The 17,386-nt window shown below is 38.3% G+C and overlaps 1 protein-coding gene across 37 annotated transcripts in view; it reads right to left on the reverse strand.

Moving 5' to 3' along the window:
• Positions 1-17,386, reverse strand: part of LOC105498620 (dystrobrevin alpha) — a 419,513-nt gene that overhangs the window by 130,143 nt on the left and 271,984 nt on the right. For all 37 annotated transcript variants that reach the window (XM_071085454.1, XM_071085465.1, XM_071085462.1 and 34 more), the window contains one exon: positions 5,321-5,388. In XM_071085454.1, the coding sequence (XP_070941555.1) occupies positions 5,321-5,387 (67 nt within the window). In that variant the 5' untranslated portion in view covers position 5,388. The remainder of the gene's footprint in view (positions 1-5,320; positions 5,389-17,386) is intronic.

Genomic DNA, 17,386 nt, shown 5'->3' on the forward strand with positions numbered 1-17,386 from the left:
TGAGGGGAAGGTTAAGGAGTTTAGGGGTGAAAACTAATTGCTACCTTAGGTAGCTGAATGGGATAGAGTCTTCCCCATTGACCTAAGTAAAGTACAAACAGGGAGGAACAGGTTTGTTGATGGGTGAAGATAGTTTTGGGCTAAAGAGTTTGAGTTGCTGGTAAGATGTCCAAGTGGAGACATCCACAGGACAGTTGGATATAAGGATTAGTGCTTTAGTATATTCCAGAAATTATCAATAAGCACACAAAATGTAGTAGTGTGCTTGACTGGGCCAAGACTGAAATATTTTACCAACAGGAGACTCTGCACAAGTAGGGCTATTCTATATTTCTAGTGACAAAATGAGGCACAAACTTGGGAACTGGAGTGTCCTCCTCGCTTCTGAACTGTGCCCCGCTGCTTGGCAGTTGTTAAAAGACCGCGTGGCTTTGGGAACACTAGAAGGCAGCCGTCTTGGCAGGGATGATAGGTATTTTTGTGATGGGCACTATTAGTGGAGTGACAATGAGCCCTCCTCAAGCTGCTTCATTAGCAGAAGACTTGACAACAAGTAGGCAAGGCTGGAAGGGAAGTTTAGTTCATGTGCTATTTTGGATAAGCTGGCTCATGAGAAATGGGAGGTTGTTTTGGGGGACTCTGAACACTCAGGAGTCATAGCAATAAAGGTAAAGACTTGAGAGAGAGACAAATTGTATACGGAGAAAAATGGTCAAGAAGAAAACTTTAAATTCTCTGACTTCAGTGTCTAGAGGGTACTAAGAGACAGAGAGAAGTAGAGGAGACAGAAAAAGCAGGAGACTAGGCTAGGGTGGTGACAGAGAATTTCTCGGGTGGCAATCCATGGTGTTAATATCTTAAAGAGACTGAGGAACATGAGAAACAAAGAAGCGCGTGAAAACAGTCATCATATCCACGATAACCTAGGGTGGCGGAGTCATTCATGTCATTTTTCTGAATTTTTGAGATTGGTGTTCTTAAATTCATAGTGTGCATTTCAAAAATCATGCCCTAGGTTCCTTTCCAATCGTGCATGTGCTGACTCCAGCCAACCCTCTCAAGGACGGCCTGCCTTCAAATAATTCAACAGTACTTAGGCCCGGCACAGTGGCTCACGCGGTAATTCCAGCACTTTGGGAGGCCGAGGTGGGTGGATCACTTAAGGTCAGAAGTTTGAGACCAGCCTGACCAAGCATGGTGAAACCCAGGGCGTCTCTCCTAAAAATACTAAAAGTAGCCGGGCATGGTGGTGCACCTGTAGTCCCAGCTACTCGGGAGGCTGAGGCACAAGAATTGCTTGAACCCGGGAGGCGGAAGTTACAGTGAGCCGAGATCACGTCACTGCACTCCAGCCTGGGCGACAGAGTGAAACTGTGTCTCAAAACATACACAAAAACAAAAGCCAAAAACAGTATTTGTTGAGTAGTTTCATTTGCCTCCCTTTGATTTCAGGTCCCGCCTCTGCTGAGAGGCCAGTGGCATCACTCTCATTTCTCCACAAGACCTTCCTTACCTTGTTAGGCAGAATTCCATGTTCTCAAAGAGTGTTTTCCAATCACGTCCCTTCCATTAAAACCTACCCATCCTGTGCCCCATCGGCTTTTAAACGAGCATTGATTCAGCATCTAAGGTGAATGATTTGAAGGTACATGTCCTAGGTCTGTCCCTAAAAAGGAGTTCACAGCAGTGAGTGGTATGGACATGTTCACAACTACCATAAAAGGCTAAGTAAATGTGCTCTGAGAGTAGAAAAACAGAAAAGGAGAGTTTAATTCCAAGAACAAACAATTTATTCTGTTAAAAGTCAGTCCGATAAACTTACTTGAGCTGCTAAACTTATTTGATGGCTGAAAAAGCCAAGGTGAGGATGACGTTTATATATATATTTTTTTTTTCTGAGACGGAGTCTTGCTCTGTTTCCCAGGCTGGAGTGCAGTGGCGCGATCTCGGCTCACTGCAAGCTCCGCCTCCCGGGTTCCCGCCATTCTCCTGCCTCAGCCTCCCAGGCAGCTGGGACTACAGGCGCCGGCCACCACGCCCGGCTAATTTTTTTTTTTGTATTTTCAGTAGCGAGATGGGATTTCACCATGTTAGCCAGGATGGTCTCGATCTCCTGACCTCGTGATCCACCCGCCTTGGCCTCCCAAAGTGCTGGGATTACAGGAGTGAGCCACCGCGCCCAGCCGATGACGTTTATAGTTAACTAGAGGGTTTTTCTTTTTTCTTTTTTTCAGCTGTAATCCAAGGTAGTAAGCAAACTGATAATTACGGCATTATTGTGAAGACAATATTTGGTTAAGGGAGAACTTGTACAGAATTTCTTAAATCAAAGTAGGTGATCACCCAATTTTTTATATAAAGCTATTATTTCTGTTTGTTTTTTAGTCTATGCTTCTCTTAATTTCATTTCTTTGCTGTTTCTTCCTGCTTCTGCTGCTTATAGTAATGAGCTCAGAGTGAATGTTTAACACATATGTGCTGCAATCACCTGAATTTGCCAAATTTTCTTATCAATTTTTGTTACCAATTGCTGTTCTTTACCTTTTCTAAGACCAAGACCTCCTCAACTTGCCTGACTTTAGATAGACTTCTTCCTTCCTCTAGGCTTCTGACCTCTGTTTTCTTACAGCATTTACTTTAGAAAACTTTTCATTGTAAATTCTTTCTCTGCCCCTTTGAGATGTAAATATCTTGCCAAGTTTACAACCCAGGAATGTCTTTCTCAAGAATGTGGGTGCCAGCCCTTTGAAATATAATCATTGAAGGAGGTATCACCTCTATCTCCAAGTCTTATCAAGAGGGTAGAAGCCTAACTGTTAAATGTGACAATTAGCAAACAGATGGCCTAATCACATTGACCAATCTCCTCCCTGAAGTCCTCCAGTATTTTTCCCCAGTGCTTAAAAGTCCTTCCTGCCTTTTGTTCCAGGGAAGTTGAGTTCAGTCTTTCTTCCCTGTTGCAATAGTCTTGGATAAAAGTGTTCCCTGCCTGTTTAACTCTGTCCATTACAACTTTTCTTTCACATTTGCAATTTCTAAAGCAAAGAATCTCATTGGCACTTTCTTTTGTTGTTTTTTCTTTAAATATTTCTATATAATACTTAGATGAGAAGATTTACAAGTCTAGTCCTTTTTGCTCCCTGTCTAGAAAGCACAAGTTCCTAGAAGTTACTTTTCGAATCTTGATGTCAGTCTTCTCTGATAAGGGTTTCCTTTCCTTTCTTTGGTGTGCTGCTGATACAGCTGGAATACCCATATATTTTTCAACCATTTAACACATTCTCAATGATATTACCTTTCTCTTTTGTATGACAGTCTACATGTCAAAATCAATTGCTCCCTTTGAAACCAGCCAATTGTTTTATCCAGCAGAATCCTACTTATAGTGGATGTGTCATACTTAGTGCTGATATAAACATGTTGCTCAAACTAATGAATTGTTAAGGTCAGACATGTTTAGCTGTTTTTGCCAACATTTGATTTGGAACACCCAGGGAGGAAAGATACATATTTGTTTGGCTTGTTTATCTATTCTGACCATTAATCACAAGAACTCATAGAACTAATAAAGCTGCAAGACATCACTGTAATGTTTCTATGAAAAGATAAACTTATAATTTGGGAACTGAATGCACGATTTTCCTAAGTCTCTGTCACTTGAAAAAAAATTTAGAGTTGTCTTATTTCTGTGTCTCCAAAAACCATATTCAGCTTTCTTTGAGTTGGACAATTTTAATGCAATAAACATTTGTAACGTATGTATTTGTCTGAGCCAGGCACTATATCAGGTTCAGAAAGCATTGGGATACGTAAACTCAAAGGATTTACAAAATCATGAAACGAGCATACTTTTATAGTTCTTACAGTGTGCTGTCTGATGCAGTCTTTAGTGTTATAATGGTAAGTTCAAAGATTTCCCCCGAGATTTTATTGCCTTTTTAGGGTAAATATTTTTTTCTACTGTGTCTGAGAAGATATTGTCCCATGATGTACTCTTGCCTTTTTAATACAAGAATGTGCTGTTGGAGGATACCTGTGCTGCTTTGGATTTTGTTTAGATGGACAGGTACTCACTAGGCTCCTTGCTCTGTTGGATTTGTAACTGCACAAAGGCCACAATTCCAGGTGAAGACACAGTACCACACATGGGGTCTAAGAAATTGCAAGGCCTGGCTGAAACTCTCCCAAACACTCTAAGCACATTTCTAAAAGTGGAAAAAGCAAGGAACACGATTGAGATTCCCCACATCAATTTTAATTTTCTTTCCTCTTTGTTAGTTCTAATGCTGTCTTGGTACCACCAGATTATTGGGGAATGATAAAGGAAAATATGAATCTTATTATCTGGGACTTAACTTTTTCTGTTCTGACCCTCATTCTTGCCAATCCCTTTCAATCTTTAGTAGGAACCTAATTTTGTCTACTGCCTTCTTAGGGAAAAAGGCTTACCACTCACTCCTGCTCATCCTCATTCCATATGCAGGAAGAAGAGATAAAAAGACATGAAGAGAACCATGCTTTTTCCTTTACAACATTCAACTTGAGATGTGTGGTTTTCCCCCTAATGTCAAGTTCTTTTTCTTTATGAAAAAGAAAAATGGTCTACAAGGGAGATGCTACCAACCAATTACTTATACAGCAACTGTGCACTTACATAAACCAATAGCCTTTATTGAATAGATTCTTCACTGGAGTCAGTAACTTAGTTTGGGTTCCCTTGTGTAGCAGGTCACCTCTAAGCTCCCTTTATCTTTTATTTTCCTTAGTATTTTTTAAAAAACCAGTTTGCAGAATAGATTCTCCTCATGTAGAACATGAAGTCTGAATGACAGTTTATAGTTTGGTCCAGTAATTGTGCCTAACTTCTCCTTTCCACGTAAACATATGATATCACTTCGCAGGGAAGAAAGTCAATAATTCATTTCACAAATTTTATCTAGTGCCTACAATATGCCAGCTGCTATGACAGTGCAGGGGGATGAACACAGACTTTAAAGTTTAGTGGACTGTATTAATGTCAATACTAAATAGTGTTTATCAAGTGTCTGTGTATGTGCACATATGTGTGAATGTAAATATAGAGGTCTATAAACATTTTCTTCCATATAAAATATACAGTCTAATAACAAATTAGGATGAATTACTGACTAACTGAACTCTTGCCAAGTAAGAAGTAAAAAAGGCCAAAATGTACACTTCATGAAAGGGACTTAGGATCCAAGGAAAAGTACAAGTATCATAAAGATAAGTGGTTATTTCTAGCCTTTCCATGAGTATTCAATGGAAACTACAGGGTGTTCCTTAAAAGATCCATACTTACTCATCTCTGCAAACAGCTGTCTTCTTTCTGCCATGGTATTTCCTCTTTTCCCACTATCTTCAATCATTCTATGAGACAAAATGGTTACAACACATATTATCCTCACGCTATTGAGGCAAGAAGCCATTTCTCTGTAAACATACTTGCTGTACTTGTGGCACAAACATATAGAAAACCTATTGAAAACCATTTGTTTTAAAAAGTACAGCTTTACTTTTACTAACCTAAATTGCTGCACATATTTTTCCATATATATTATTGTTGTAGTTGTTGGAGGGGGTATAAAATTTTTATCGTCTAACATAAAAGTAACTACTGTAGCAAATGACCTTGTGCTATAACTAAATACAACCATCTACCATCTGTTAGGTGATTTGTTTCACATTCAGTTTCTCTTTCAATTTTAAGAATACCTAAGACTGGAGAACAGATATTGTGGATCCCATTCAACAGATGATGAAACCAAGAGTCTCATGAACTTGGTGAATGAAGGATGCAGACGTTTGGACTCTAAGACCATTATGGCTTCCATCTCATCCTGTTGCCAGTTGTTCCTTATGCACTCAAAACCTCAACTTATAAACAGGTAGTTTTCTAAATGTTCATTTCTAAGTTGAGTGTTTGGAACTTGCAACAGTTCCTGTACATAACAACTCCATGCAAGGTGGTTAGATTCAAATATCTTTCCTTAACCATACTATTGTCTGCAGTGGAACTATATAAAATATACTATTAAAATGCCAACAGTTAAAACACAGAATTAAAATATGATAGAAAAAATTAAAATTAAATAATGAGAAAGTTAATGGATATGTTTAGTCGTGTAGAGGGCTTTGGGCTAAATATCAAGAGTTTTAGAGGTTGATGGATTTGACTTTTTATTACATCTAATTAAACTTTTAAAAACCAAAGTTTCCTCTCATGTGCACATATATAGATGCACATGTATGTCTACCACACTGACTTCTGCCTTGATTCTCAGGCATAGTTAACAAAAGGTGTAGTTGCATGGGTTTTTTTTGCCTGTGCCTCTATGGCCTCTGCTCTTTCTCAAATCTAGGACTTTCTGACAGGATCGTCTTCTCCCTATGCCAAGCCAACTTGCTGTCACCCTCAGCAAGGTGAGGTGTCAAATCTCAGTTTGTCTATCTTCCTCTGAAATCTTCCCCAACTTTCTACAACTGCCTGGGTTCGGTGCCTGTCCTCTGCATCTCCACAGCATGCATTGCCTTTCAATTCTGAGCACTCACTCAAACAGCACGTTCACCACAAAAAATAAGTTGGTGAGGTGATGGATATGTTAATTAGCTTGACTGACTTTTCCTACAATGTATACAGGGATCGACACATTACATTGTACCCCATAAATATACACAATAATTATCTACCAATTAAAAATAAATGAATGAAAATAAAACTAGCCTTTACTGAGTGCCTTTCATACTCCAGGAACCCTACTACACTTTGAGTGCCCCACAGCAATCAAGCCAGGATCACACTGTCCTATGAGCACATCACAGTGATCAAGTCAGGACCCGCTGTCCTCTGAGTGCACTACAGTGATCAAGTCACAGTGCTTGTCCTCAAGGTGCTTATACTGTAGTGGTAGAGATACAGAAGCATAAAAGCAATTAAGACACAATGAAGTAATTACAGCCATAGAAGTGGAAAGAAAGATGTGAACATGAGAGGGGTTGATTTCCTGAGGATAAATTTAACAAAACTACAGCAGAAGACTGCTCAAAAGGTAATGAGCTGTGTACAGAATGACTCAACTGAGGGTAAAATTTAAAATAAAAATGGTGGTAAAAGTGATGTTTATCAAATTGATTCAGTAGCCTGACCAGATGCTTTTATGGGTGAAGCCCATTGCCAGGAAGGGAAGGAAGGCTGTGGAACAGCTTTGGTTTATGGAGTCAAGGGAAGAGAGTGCACACATTCACAATGGGTTAGATAATATACCAGGGACTATCCTAAATAACTATTGAAAAGGAGTAGAGTTATTAATGAAGCTTCATCAATTTGGTAACAATTTGTTGCTGAATATGGTCAAAAACTTGCTTTTTATAAGATTTCATATATGCAGGTAAAGTTGGTATATAGATCTGGAAAAAAACACACCCTTCCTAATTCATATAACCTCATCTCCTTTATTTCAGAAGTGGGTAGATAATACTGACTTTCACAAAGTAGTATGAATATAGCTTCCAAAGTTTATTTCAAGAGCTCAGAAGTAGAGTTGAGGCAATAAGAAAGATAGAGGATAGAATGAGTGATGTGTTCCTGGATCTCTGTGTTAGAACGAGATGAAAAGAATGATTAAAAATAAATCATAAAGGATGGCAGTCCAGGGAGCTCTGATAGAAAATATCAGAGGTAAAGACTGGCATCTGAACTTGCAGGCCTTGCTGCTTGTACTACTTGTTTCGTGGTGTTGTGACAACTCTATTCCTATTTAACATTTTGTCTCTTTCTCTGTAAGGTTTTGAGAGCACTAACCTCACATATCTTAATTCTTCACAGTGCCCAGCAAAATCCAACCAACAAATGATATGGCCAGCTTGCATTTATTGAATAAATAATGAAAGAGAAAAAAAAAAAAGAGGAAAGAGAGAAAACAGCAAAACAAGCTAAGTTTGGTTTCCATGAAATGAACTTTCAGTTATATCTCCCAAATCTGACTTATAGAAGAGTGAAATTCAAACTGTACTAGTTTCAGAGATTAATTATTTGAAATGAGAGAAACTAATTTACATTGCTTATAATCTAGGACCATACATTTGAAAGCAAAATCAAGTCTTATGAAGAAGTTGAAAAAGATGCAAAGTACATTGATGTCAACTTTTGTTTTATTCCTAATTTTTTTTGATTAACTCGTAAAAGAACCATCATTAGTTACACAATAGGTATTAATTCTCACTTCTAGGTCAAATGGGTACCTTGGAAGAGACAGGAAAAACCTCTGTGGTATGAAATAATAGAAGGCACAGAATATAATTATAAATATAAAAGAAAAATAACACACTTCTCATTTTACCCCCAGAATTTTCTGGGAAGTAGTGCAGTCAGATAAAATTGAGAATACTCACCTATTACCCATTGATCACAGTTGTAATAGTAAAAACGGGAGGCCTGCTAGATTACACTTTACACTGATTCAGTAGGGGGACTCTGGGACAAAGTAAGCTCATGCGTTCAACAGGCAGGGAGCACCACTGTGGGCTCCTTGGTTTCCAATTTAACTCTGATCAATGGGATCTGAGACACACAATGCCTGACTGTATTCTCACTGCCTTGGAAAGAGAGAAGAGCACGTCATTCTGTAGGGAAAGGACCAGGTGCTTTTACAGAGAGCAGTTTTGTTTCTGAAATGAGGGAAGTTGACAAGGAACTCTGCTTTTCATGAATTTCAGTACAACAACAGCTGCCCAAAGTCATATGGAGGAGGTGAAGGGGAAGATAACCCATTTGTGATGACACTAATGTGTACCACAGGGCACATGGCTCACCGATGAGCCCAATTTGGTCAGTTTCTGTTGCTCCTTCATGCACATAAGATGCTTGCAACCTTAGATTTTACAAGAAGATTATATAAATGTAAAAAGGGTGAAAAGAACTAACAGTGATAAATAAGTGATGAGCCCTGTCAGATGTTTCCTTTACTAAAGCTCAGTCCCACAAATTATACAGGACATATGTTGTTTTCACTTATAAGAACCCATCTATTCATTTACTTAAGAAATATTTATAAAGTAGCTATACTTTGTCAAATACACTGGTAGTTTCTTGAGACCCAAAGATTAATACAACATGATCCTTGTCTTCAAGAGGCTCGCAACTTTGAAAGGGGGAACAGATTTTTCTAACAAATAATTAAAATTTGGAGTAATATGTACCATAATGAAAATATGTACTGTTAGATGTAGTAGTTTATTTCTTGGATGATCTGAAAGAGGATCAAAGAAAGAGGGACTCTGAAACAGAATTTTAAAGGATAAATGGGAATTTTTTCAGATGAAAAAGAGTGAAGGAAGGGCAAATAAAATCGTGAAGAAAAGCCGGGAGCTTTGAAACAGGGATGGTGCATTTGGGAACAGGCAGTTGCTCAATATTGCTGGGTGCAAGTGTGAGTGGAGACACTTCAGAGATTAACAGGCATCAAATCTAGAAAGCGATCCTTGTCATGTTTAGACAATACAGGGCTTTCCAGTCGAGGCTAGATGCCATCCAAGGTTTAAGTAGGAAATTGATGTATAGAGATTCAGGTTTAAGAAACAACTCCAGCATGGTGAATGGAAGGAAGACTGGGTAGGTAGGAGGGTAGGGGTGGGAGCACATGATTAAGGCAAGAGTCCAGTGAGTTGGATACTTCTGTGCTTCAGGAGTGAGACTCATGTCTTGCATTAAAGCATTGATTTGAGAGAGATTTAGAAGACACATTTGATAGGACTTGGTGACTGCCAGACCACATAGAGAATGGCAGACGAGAGGACCTCAGCTTTTTCTGTCCCATATTAGGAAATAATCTTTTGCCCCCATGGCATTAATGAATTTGTAGGAGGTGAAGTCACCAAGTCACCCTTCTTCAGAATGGTCATTAAAAGAGGGTTGCACCGCTGGACAGGGATGGTTCCAACTCTTTGCCCCCATGTATGGGGAAGGATGAAATAACAGTAAACCAATTCGGGAACCAGTAAGAAATAAAGAATAAATCCAAAGGTAGGGCACAGGGTGTTAGAATAAATGTGAACTATATTTTGGCATAGTGAAATGAATTCACACTGAAATATCACATCCTCAAGTTACTTCCTTCGTGGCACACCTTTCATCCAACACCATACATAATAAATGCATATTACTATTACACATGACATATCAGAAATTTTAAAGGCAGAAGCTGAAACTAATGGTGCCTTACATTTGTATAACTTATTAAAGATTATAAAATGCTTTTCCCTGTAACTTTGTGAGGAAGTCAAAAAGATACTACATTCTCAAGTTATAGCTAAGGAACTTAAGACTCAAGAAGGTAAAGTGGCTGTCTAAAAACCCTAAGGTATTTTCTGGCATGACAAGACATTGAATTCTCTTTTTTCTGTTAATTATTAAATCCCTAAGCTAGTATAGATTCCATTTACCAGTAATCTTGTTCCAGATGCTACTGTTCAACGCAAATTAAGTTGTTCTGAAATTGGTAAACTGAAAACAGTAAATAGGACTTGGTGATTAACGGGCCAAAAGGAGGATGGAGAAGGGTCACAGCTCTCTCAAACCTCACTGGGAAGTTCCTTTGTGTATTATTTCTTAATGGAATCTTCCTGTTTTAGGACATTGTTATACTGGAAATAATCAGGGAGATTAAAAGAATTCCCAGTGTCCGTATATTTGTAAACCAGACACATAGAAACACACCAAGTCACACACTGATTCACAGTCTCGTGATTTAAATCCACAGAAGTGGGACAATGTTTTTGGAAACGTCTGGCTCTGCTTTGTTTTGCTCCACTTTAGCAAACACTTAAGCAGACTTTGGGTTTAATATGATGACAGCATTACCATGCTTTATTTTCCTACATTTTGCTCCAGGTGAAAGACAAGAAAATGCTGCGTTCAGCAATCCCCAACTGCTACACTCCCTGAAGTTAATAACCACAATGAAGGCCATTTCAAGCTACTTTCCTCCTTTAATTGATTTATTGGTGGCATATAAATGCCTGTTTCCATTTCTGTTAATGAGGAAGGCCTTTGATATTACTTTCTCAGATTTACATTCTAGTCCTAATCTTTGGCAATATAATAAAAAAGTATTCAGAGCTCTTTCCTGAGGCAAAATATAATTGCATTTGATTTTACTTCCTAGTCCTTTATCTAGATGAGCCCGTGACAGTACAAAAATGCTGTTACTAAAATACAAGGTTATAATGACTTTCTGACTTTGTCTTTTACTTTGCACGTCATCTTCTACTCTTGGAACTGGTGTCTTATTATTATTTTTTTTGGAGAGAGGTGCATGAGCTCACTACTTTAGTGTAGCGACCAGCTAGATGGGTTATCCAGGATTTGGTTTCCCTTATCAAGTGTCCAGCATAGTAGTTCTCAGCTATGACTGCCCCTCAGACTAGCCTGGAGACCTAATCAAAAATGCAAGTACCTGGAGCTACTGAATCTGGAGTTGGACCTGAGCATTCATACTAAGAGCTTCTTGAATGGGGGAAAGTTAAAAGCATTCCCCCTGGGAACTGAAACTAAATAAAGGATGCCCACTTTCACCACTTCTATTCAACATAGTACTGAAAGACCTGGCCAGAGCAATCAGACAAGATAAACAAATAAAAAGCATACAAATTGGAAAAGAGGAAATCAAACTGTTGTTCTTCACTAATGATGTGATTGCACACCTAGGAGGCCCTAAAGACTAGTCCAAAAAGCTCCTAGATCTGATTAATAAATTCAGTAAGGTCTTAGGATATAAAATCAATGTACCCAAATCAGTAGCACTGATATACACCAACAATGACCAAGCTGAGAACCAAATCCAGAACTCAATCCCTCTTACAGCAGCTGCAAATAAAATAAAACAAAATAAAATACTTATGAATAAAATACTTATGAAAATATACTAAACCAAGGAAGTAAAAAATATCTACAAGGAAAACTACAAAACACTGCTGAAAGAAATCACAGACGACACAAATAGAAACATACCCCATGCTCATGGAGGGGTAGAATCAATATTGTGAAAATGACCATGGTGCCCAAAGAAATCTACAGATTCAATGCAGTTTCCATCAAAATACCATCATTGTTCTTTGCATAACTAGAAAATAAATCCCAAAATTCATATGGAACCATAAAAGAGCCCACATAGCCAAAGCAATACTAAGCAAAAAGAACAAATGGAGGTATCACATTACCCAACCTCAAATTAAACTACAAGACAATCATTACCAAAACAGTATGTTACTGGTGTAAAAATAAGCACATACCCTAGTGGAACAGAATAGAGAACTCAGAAATGAAGCCAAATACTTATAGCCAACTGATCTTCAACAAAGCATACAAAACGTAAATTAGAGAAAGGACACCCTATTTAATAAGTGGTGTTGGAAAATCTGGCAAGTCACATGTAGAAGAATGAAACTGGATCCTCATCTCTCACCTTATTAAGAAATCAACTCAACATGGATCAAAGACTTATCTCTAAGATCTGAAACCATAAAAATTCTAGAAGATAACATTGGAAAAACTCTTCTAGACATTAACCTAGGCAAAGAATGTATAATTAAGGCCTAAAAGCAAATGCAACAAAAACAAAAATAAATAAATGAGGCCTAATTAAACTAGAAAGCTTCTGCACAGCAAAAGAAATACTCAGCAGAATAAACAGAAAACCCACACAGTGGGAGAAAATCTCAAACTATGCATCTGACAAAGGACTAATATCCAGAATCTATAAGGATCTCAAACAAATCAGCAAGAAAATAACAGCTAATCCCATCAAAAAGTGGGCAAAGAAAATGAATAGACAATTCTCAAAAGAAGATATACAAATGGCCGACAAACATATGAAAGAATGCTCAATCACTAATTATCAGGGAAATGCAAATGAAAACCATAATGAGATACCACCTTACTTCTGCAAGAATGGCCATAATTAAAATATCAAACAATAATAGACATTGGTGTGGATGTGGTGAAAGGGAACAATTTTACACTGCTACTGGGAATGTAAACTAGTACAACTGCTATGGAAAACACTATGGAGATCCCTTAAAGAACTAAAAGTGGAACTATCATTTGATCTAACAATCCCCAAAGGAAAAGAAGTCATTATATGAAAAAGACACAATTTGCAGCACAATTTGCAATTGCAAAGATATAGAACCAACCTAAGTGTCCATCAACCAAAGAGTGGATAAAGAAAATGTGGTATACATAACATATACACCATGGAATACTACTCAGCCATAAAACAAAATGAAATAATGTCTTTTGGAGCAACATGGATGGAGCTGGAGGCTATTATTCTTAGTGAAGTAACTTGGGAATGGAAAACCAATTATCGTATATCCACACTTAAAGTGGGAGCTAAGCTATGAGGATGCAAAGGCATAAGAATGACATAATGGACTTTGGGGACTCAGAGGAGAAGGCTGGTAGGGAGGCGAGGGATAAATTACTACATATTGTGTACAGTGTTTGCTTCTCAGGTGACGGGTACACCAAATCTCAGAAATCGTCACTAAAAAACATATCCATGTAACCAAAAACCACGTATACCCCCCAAAACTACTGAAATAATTTTTTTTCAAAACAAAACACCCTAAGTGCATCCAATACATGGTTAGGGTTGAGTGGAAATATGCTCGTTGAGTTTGAACATGAACTTACTTGTACAACGTTAGGTTGGAATTCTTATGCTGCTTTGCAATATGTTTCTATAACTCAAGACCCACTTTAAAATCTACTTTGAGCCAAGGGAGAAGATATTTTTTTCTTTTAGAGGAATATAAGTATACATAAACGCATACATACATTGATATGGGTAACTAATGAGGCGAACTTTAAGAAACAGAAAAATGCCATTTAAAAAATGACAGAACCATTTTTATTCTCTACAGAACTACTCTCAGTGGTTCTTTCAAGTCAGGAAGAAACCTCTTGTTCTGGGTAAGAATGTACAAGTTGCTTAAGGACATTTGGTTTCATTTGATTCATTTGGCTTGGTAAGACGCTAGGTACTTCTGCTTTATAGCAGCTGGTATCGCACCACACCTCCCCTTACTATGAGGAAAGACTGCAGAGCCAGGCTGGGAGCAGATTGGCAAGGGTAGAAAGGAACTTTTTGGAAGGATGATGATCCAAATTCAGACTCTGTCATGCATGTGAGGTTCAAAGTTATTAGAGTATCTCAGAGGGACTGGGGAGCCCTGCCAAAGGTTGAGCTTGATCAAAAGGACCTCCAGAGTCCCTGTGGGGAGACTATCATAGGCGGGGTCAGCTGTACTGCTGCCTTTAGAACTGCACCAGGACCTCAGATTTTTTTCAGATAATCATGTTTTATTCAATATGATGTATCTTGGGAAAATGACTGTGTACGTGTGTGCATCTGTATTTCTCACTAGCAATACTGTTATACACATAGGCCCACTTTGTCACAGGGGAATGAAGGCTGAGCCTCACACTGGAGAGAGGGGCTTTCTTGTCCTCCTGCTGGGGTAGCCAAGTCCTTGTCTTGGGGAAAGGGTATTAGGAAATGACTGCCTTCTGATCATTTGGCACTTTCTCAATTCAGCGTAGGCCATTACTATTCATAAAACATGTCTGTTTCTTTTTCCTACAGATTAAATAAATAAAAACAAATAATCTGCAGGATTAGGTATAAATGAAAAAAAAAACCCAAATAATTGAAAAGTTCCCCTCCCCAAATTAGAAGACTGTTTTTTATTAACCTTGCAATAAGACAACCTTGAAAGACAACCCTGAATTTTGTAATTGAATTTCTGAACTCCACTTATCAAAGTGGGGAGTATATTGTATATATGCATAAACATTTATAAAAGTAAAATATTTTGGAGTACTTTTAAAAATGTAATTCCAAAATTTTTTCAAGTGACTGAGCGAAACTTGGCATCCCAGCAAAGAGGCAACAGCACAAGCAGGTATTTAGCTGGCTAAGTGGTATGATGCTGCCTTGTCTATATTTTAAAGATTTTAGACCCTTTAATGAGCTGATGAAGGTATGGACCCCACCAAAATGTTCATGTCTATATACACACAACTAAAGGAATTACAGTTCTTGCATGGGCAGGTTTAGGAGAAGAAAGTCAGGATTTGGTGAGAATCAAAGGTAGTTTTATTTTATGTGGAGTGCCAACTATTAGTGAAATGGCAGCAGCCAATTACAGTGGACACATCTACAGAGCAACTGCCCATGGGACAGGGCAAGAAGGTTGCTGGCGACCTGCAAAGGCTAAGGTGGAAGAGTGATGGTGGGAGAAGGCGCTTCTCATACGCTGGGAACCAGAGTGCCTGGATACACAACCCAATATGATGGTCAGGCAGAAACTTGCATCCTGAAAATCCCAAGTGTTTTAGGACAGTATTAGCATGACTCTTGGTGCTTAAAGAATTCTAAACCATTGTTTGTTTTTGAAGATCTTAGAGTAGTAGAAAGAAATAGATCCTTCCTCGTCCAATTCTAATGTGCTGAACAAAAATACTGGGGCTGCTACTGGCCATGGGCTAATTGTGATCTGGGCTTCTGAAATTATGATTTCCATAGGAGAATTGGGGAAAAGAGAGAGAGAGTAAAAGCGTAGCATTGAACTAGATGTAGGCTAGGGAGGCTTGTATGTTTTAACATTTTCTTTCTTCTTTTTTTTAGTGCAGAGTTTGGAGAGTTGGGAAGCAGAGAGGCAGGAGAATATATTGTTTTCTGCAATAGGACAAAATATCAGACTTCTGGGAGAAGAAATAATAATAAATAAGAATAGTAATAGCCACGACACTATTTAAAACAATTATCATTTTAAAAAGCTTATTATGTTCCGAGTACTATGCAGGCCCCTTCTCACTGTGTTCTTGTAAGAACACCATCATGTTGGTATTGTTAGTCTCATTTTACCAATGTGAAAACCAAGATTCAGAGAGATTAAGATGTTGCTTAAGTGGACAATTTAAGGTTTCAGACTAGACATGTCTGACTACAGATCCCACTGACCAAAATGGAATTGTATGAAAAAAGACTCAAAGGAACTGCCCTGTTTTTCCCGAGGGTACTGGTAGTGGGGCACTGCCCACACAGATGCACAGGGACATATAGGCTAAAGCATAACTGAAGACATGTGTAAGTGAATTCCAGAGGGGAGCTGGGCAGGATGGGGTTCATGGTTTGTGCAATGGCCCATTTTTGCCAAGGAAAGAGACCTGTGAGCCATAAGTGCCTATCTCCTCTGCATTCCCCCATTTTCTTCCACCTCTCCTCTTCTTTCCATCTTATTCTCCCATTCTCTGCTCCAACTTTCCCTCCCTGCTCTTTGTTTTCCTTTCCTTAACTCTGTCCCTTTATTCACCTTCCTCATTTCTATGTGTATTATAGGGAATGTGACTAAAACTAACAAGCTCGACCAGGAAAGTATAGTGGGAAAAGAAATACCAAGAGAGTTCCTAACAGTCATGATATCCATGATGTGTGAATCCAACAGTGGCATGGTGCTTTATATCACTGTATACTCAGAGCACAGACGTGCCTTTGCACAGTCATGAAGATTCTTGAATGAATCAGTGAGGATGGAGGGGGTTACCATTTATTTGGGGTGATTTTTAGTGAAACTAGAAAATTCTCTTTAACATGAAACCTCTCATTTACTATGTATCACTGAGATGTATCTTGAAATTTCACCATGGGAAGTTTATTTTATGTCATTAATAAAGCAAATTTCCTTGGGAAAATCAGAATTCGTATATTTAATTTGGTTGCTTTCTTCTTCATACCTGCTTGAGATAAACACAGTGAAGAGGTGGCAATTTTGATTCACTGGGAAAAGGAAATAATAATGGCTCTTGCCTGCTTTCTGAGGAGTCTAGCTCTGGACGATACTCTCCAGAGGCCACAGAATGAAAGCATCTTTTGAGATAGGGAAGATGAGAGGGTCAACAGCAGATGAGGGCTAAGATGGGTGGGTGGGAGGATGTCAATATGACCATCACTGTATATCTACAGATTCAAGACCAATAGCAAAACTTAAGAGCACAGGGTTCCAAAGTCACTACAAGAAGGGTAGGAAAAGATGATAGAGTATGTCTATTAAAAATTTCTTTTACATCCCTTTCCTCCCTACTGATTCTACTATATGTTTCTGCAAACTTATTTGTACCAAAAATATTTTTAAAAAGTATCAAAAATTCTAGATTGCAGAAGATATTTTGATTTTTAATAAACATGCATTTACAATGAGGACATAAGAGAACCTACATTTAACAAGTTTACAATCTAGTTTTATCTATCAGTAACATGTGGAATAGAGATAAATTCATAGCTAAATATGAAATTAATTAATATTA

This window comes from Macaca nemestrina, chromosome 19 (genome assembly GCF_043159975.1).
Source record: "Macaca nemestrina isolate mMacNem1 chromosome 19, mMacNem.hap1, whole genome shotgun sequence".
Lineage (NCBI taxonomy): Eukaryota > Metazoa > Chordata > Mammalia > Primates > Cercopithecidae > Macaca > Macaca nemestrina.